General features: G+C 35.0%; 1 protein-coding gene across 1 annotated transcript in view; it reads right to left on the bottom strand.

Moving 5' to 3' along the window:
- Positions 1-4,745, bottom strand: part of LOC107020743 (YTH domain-containing protein ECT3-like) — a 10,879-nt gene extending 6,134 nt beyond the window's left edge. Inside the window, exons 1-3 of the mRNA XM_015221223.2 lie at positions 4,473-4,745; positions 652-689; positions 380-554 (exon numbers count right to left, since the gene is read on the bottom strand). Coding sequence (XP_015076709.1) covers positions 380-554; positions 652-689; positions 4,473-4,527 — 268 coding nt within the window. The 5' untranslated portion in view covers positions 4,528-4,745. The remainder of the gene's footprint in view (positions 1-379; positions 555-651; positions 690-4,472) is intronic.
- Between the last annotated feature and the right edge of the window lie 483 nt (positions 4,746-5,228).

Here is a 5,228-nt window from a genome sequence, read left to right as displayed (position 1 = left end):
TTGTTAAGATTTCACAAAAGCATATTTGCATGCATTAAACTAGCATCCCAAAAGCATTGAGCTAATTTAGAAGTAAAAACCTTTTGGTATGTCAGAATATCAGATGAGAGAGAGAGAGAGAGAGACAGGGGAAACTTGTTAAGATTTCACAAAAGCATATTTGCATGCATTAAACTAGCATCCCAAAAGCATTGAGCTAATTTAGAAGTAAAAACCTTTTGGTATGTCAGAATATCAGATGTACTACAATGATACACAAGGACCAGTTGTAAAAGAGGGAGAAATGATCTACTAAAAGCTCATTCTTCGGCATCTTGCTGTATTCATGTGAAATTGGGTGAACTGCAACATCAACTTAACATTATCCACAGGAACTAACCTCCATAGTAAAGACCTTGGTCCTGAGGAGAATAGGAATTGAGTGGATAAAAGGTGGGTATAGCTCCAGCTTCAGAGGTAACAGGATGATCTTGCACATTTCTTGAAGCCCCAGGGATTGCTGCATCTGGAGAAGCATTTGCAGAACCAATCCTTTCATCTTTGGCTGAAATAGGCTGATAATGGATAAAAACAAAAGTACTAACTGAATATGTAATTTATGCAGGCAAAAATATACAAAAGATAAACTATAATAACACTGAGGACTATTACCTGTTCTGCAACATTATGCGGCTCCACAACTCTTTCACCTATACCCACATCAAACAAGCCAGTTATTTGTCAAAACAAAAACGTTGCAGTAATAAATCGATCATGTAGATACTTTATTAAAGGTGTGAAACATTGCATGAGAGAACCCTGCTAAATCTTACTTCATTTCACTCACAGGAATATTTTTTAACACGCGCACTCACGGTAGGTCTTAAACAATCCAACTGTCCAATTCATGTGTAGATGGTTTGGTAGCTTTATTCATTTACTTGATAAGCAAAATAACAAAGATGAAGAATGGATTTCACAGAGACAAATGATAAATGCAGAGACTCTGCTGTGCAAGGCAATGGGTTAGCAGGATTCTCTCTCCCAAAGGCTACAATAAGAGAGTAAGACCTCAAACGCCTGTACTTTGTGGAAAGATTTGGAACTATTGCTAAAAATTTGGATCGCATAATTGGAAATGATGCTCCACTCTAAAGAAAACTTGAAAAAGACGGTCTTTTCCTTAATATATTTTCAAAATTGTTTAAGCATAAAAATGAATCCCAACAACAGTAATTAAGAATTTAAGATCCCAAGGTGTTCAATTTGTATAAACGAGGGTTTATAGTAGAAGTAATAACTTGTAATATCCCAAATACTTAAATTGGCCATAATAGTTTTTTGACTATGAGAAAGCAAAAAAAATTGAAATAGAAGAAGAGAGAATTAGCTAGGTTCAAAACTCAGTGGTCCATACCCAAAATATATGGAATTAAACCCTGAATGACATAAGAAGATATAAAAAAGAAACAGAGAGGAGCAATACAGTAAGCAAACACAAAAGAGATTTTCAACCCAGATCGTTAAGTTAATTATTCTGACTTTTTATTTGAGTTTATTATGTAATAATGAGTTAATGAATGACATTAGAAGATAAAAAAATAGAAACAGAGAGGAGCAATACAGTAAGCAAGCACAAAAGGGATTTTCAACCCAAATCGTCGAGTTAATGAGTCTGACCTTTTATTTGAGTTTATTATGTAATCATGAGTAAACTTTTATAGTGGAAATGTGAGGGGAGCAGAGGAAGTCTTAGTCCGAGGGTTTTCAAGCAGGACTTCAATTCAGAGGGCAAAATGGTACCAAAACTAATATTGATTAGCATTTTGGAATCCTCTCTCTCGTAAATCTGTTGGGGTCATGGTTCAGAAATTCGGACCCGTCAACCAGAGTTGATTTTTTGAATCTTTGACTGTGAGTTAGACCTGTGCTAAAATTAAGAGGATGTTCACCTAAGGTTTTATTGACCACTCTAAATCTATTTGTGTATTGAGATGATCCAGTATCCACAGCCCAAGAGCAAAGGTTTTTTTTTAAACCAATAATGTTGTATTCCTCACTAATGAGGATATGCTGAATACCTTCAAAGGGGAACAAAAAGGGGAGAAACTACTTATAAAGAACCTAAAAGATCTACAATCTCTGATTCCTTTGTTTCTCTCTTTAATCCAAAACTAAAAAGATATAATATAATTTTTTTTAACTCTTTGAATGGAATCGGACCTATCTTCAAAGGTTCTGCTATCCTTTCCTTCCACACAGTTCACCATATGCAGTGTAGTTAGGATACCTGGGATGCCTGCCACATCCCACCAACAAATATCAGGTAATTTTGTGGTCCTAATCCTAGAATACTTGGCACCTCTCACCATCAACAAGTATTAGGTAACTCTGTCCATCAAAGCTAGGGCAAATGGGAAGAAATCAACTAAGTCCGGTTTAGGATTAATCGATTTGGATATTTTGGTTGACTTTTGAATCTTTAAGGCAATCCATGACAATTAACAACCTCAATTCACCTAATAGTTTGCTCCTTGAAATGTATAACTTTTTACGGCCATGTTGTGTAATTCCATATTATTATTTTTTTTGAACTTGGTAACTTTGTGTTGTCTAATTCCATATTGGACTTAGTACCATAATAAGTAGGGATGTAGGGCACTAATCTGTTGAACCTTTGGAAATGGATGAATATAAGGTATACAAATTTTGACTTTTCAGATATCCAAACACTCTTAGTACTGAATCCGATATCCATAAATTTTAAAAATAAAATTTGAAGTCCAATTCATAATCCAAACGAAATATCCAAGAAGTTCAAATTTTAGCTTGGATTTAGGGTTGGCCCAAACTATGCCCACCCACAGTCAAAAGACTATTGTGTCCAATTTAAATATTTGGGATATTACATTACTTTTGCAATGTCAAACTGCAGTATTTACACAATTCCAACATCAACTGTTCAGAGGCTCCTAATTTACTTTTTCTGAGATGAAATTTATCAAGGTGTGAATATACTGCTACCAGTTTCTACCCATACTTCTCTATTTCACTTCAAAGTCTCTAAAATCGAGCTAGATTCTCAATGACAACAATTCAAGAAAAGTCCCATTTATCACATAAGGATGTATTTATGCATGCTGGCAAGTCTCAATTAAATCCAGTTGGTCAGTCTCTAAAACTCAATGCTCTCTCATATTCATATATGGTCATTTTTAAGACCAGAATCAACGATTCCTTCGAAAAGATGGACTTAATGTAAGGATACGAGTAACAACTAAGATCTAATCCCAACTATTTGTCATTACCAAGAAGCAACAAGGATGTTTTTCTTCAATTTTCATTGTGCTCTGCTCTGAGCTATCGCCAGATTGTTCTGAAATATTTGTCTGTGGGGAAACTTTGTTCATACAACTTTAGGATGACTTCATCCCCTTCCATTACAATGAGTCATAATATCCTACAGATTGTGCATCTGATCTCTACGTAAAACATGCCAAACCATCTCAGATTATCATCTTACACGTTATTATCTATGTACTTTAAGAGAAATTGGGTAAATTATAATTTTACTTGTTCAGATGTTATAAGAGTACCAACTGATACATTCATACAAATATATGTTGATAAAAATATGCAGTATGTACTTTGTATGGGGTACACATCCAGTCGATAAAGGCAGTTTCACTGATTCAGTGTAGAAAAAGTTGTTATGGTTCTTGCTCCTTTGTCAATTCTGGGATGAGATATTAGTAAGGGAGGACAATCATAATCTTGTTGCATATCTTATCATACTAAAACTACACATCATGATTTTTCAAATGATAACAATTCTTCAGAAATCACCTTAAATAGATGATTCCCAAACAAAATTCCATTAAAACAACTTACTGTAACACAAGTCCTTGAAATTATTTTTTGAGATACAACAAAGGGTCCGTGTAATTATAGCCAACTTAACAAGATATAACCCTCCCCAGAGGTAGCGGTGTGGTTTGCATACACCCTATCCTCCCCAGACCCCACTTGTGAGATTTCACAGGGCATGTTGTTGTCAATAAGATACAACCTAAAAGAACCCATATAATCCTTTCTGGAAATCCTGAAAGAGAAACCAATCCCTTGCAAGACCAAAAAATAAAGATCCCATTCATACCATCAGACAAACAGCAAAGGGTGTGCTTTATCTTAGTAGTAGAGTTACTATTTCATTGACCCAGTATACAAATTCCAAAAAAAAAAATTACAAAAACGCAAAGGGGAGCACTTTGTGCATAGGACTAATCCTATTTGATCATCAAATAACACCCAAATAAATCTTGAAATCAACAAGATAAAACAAGTTCAGCACAAGCAGACTCCATCCCAAACAAGGTCTCTCTATATCGAAAAATTCATTGAAAAATACCCTCCCTCACTTCATTTAAACCATAGATCCACCACAGTTGATACAGCATAAACACAAAAGTAAAAGGGATAAGAAATGTACGAACCTGAAGATGATACAGAAGTAAATGGATCGATGCTCTGCTGATTGGTATCCTCCATCAATTGAACTGAATTGAAAATGGAATCGAGGATGATTTTGAGAAGTGAGATACGAAAACCCCAAATCCCCAATTCTCTTATTCGAATTGAAGTATCAAAGAGAAAAGGGGAGATTTTGCTTCGCGGGAGGGTTTGAAATAAAAACAATTAGACAAAAAAAAAAAAGAGGGGGGTTAGGGTATTTACTTGTCACAACCTCCAACTTACCGTTTCACTTCTCATCACTTCTTATTCTACATAATCCAAAATGGTCAAAAATATTTTTTGAACTTATTGTCCCAATCTTATTAATTCACACTCTCATTAAATGTATTTTGTTTTTTTTTTTTTAAAGTATTTAATAGATTTAAATAATTAAACTTTATAACAAATGCTAATTTTTGAAGGATTACTACAAAAATGATATCTCAGTGCTTACCACCAATATTATTATAACCTTCCACATTATCAATTACCATCTGGATGGAGTCAATATTGTGGTTATGGCTGGCAGCGAAATCGGTAGCTATCGAAATTTGATCCGGTCCTTATCGGTCTGGTTTCGATTTGGTTCGTATCGGTAGGGACCGGTAGGAACGGGGTCCGGGACAGATAACAGGACGGAAATTGGGTTTTAGCGGTTAGTCCCAGTTCGGTAAGTTCCGCTCCCGGATTGATCCAGTCCTGTCCAGTTTGAATTTTTTTTTAAAATGTTTGTTACC

This window comes from Solanum pennellii, chromosome 5 (genome assembly GCF_001406875.1).
Source record: "Solanum pennellii chromosome 5, SPENNV200".
Taxonomy (NCBI): Eukaryota; Viridiplantae; Streptophyta; class Magnoliopsida; order Solanales; family Solanaceae; genus Solanum; species Solanum pennellii.
Note: the sequence above shows the minus strand (reverse complement) of the source record. Positions and strands in the feature narration are given on the sequence as shown.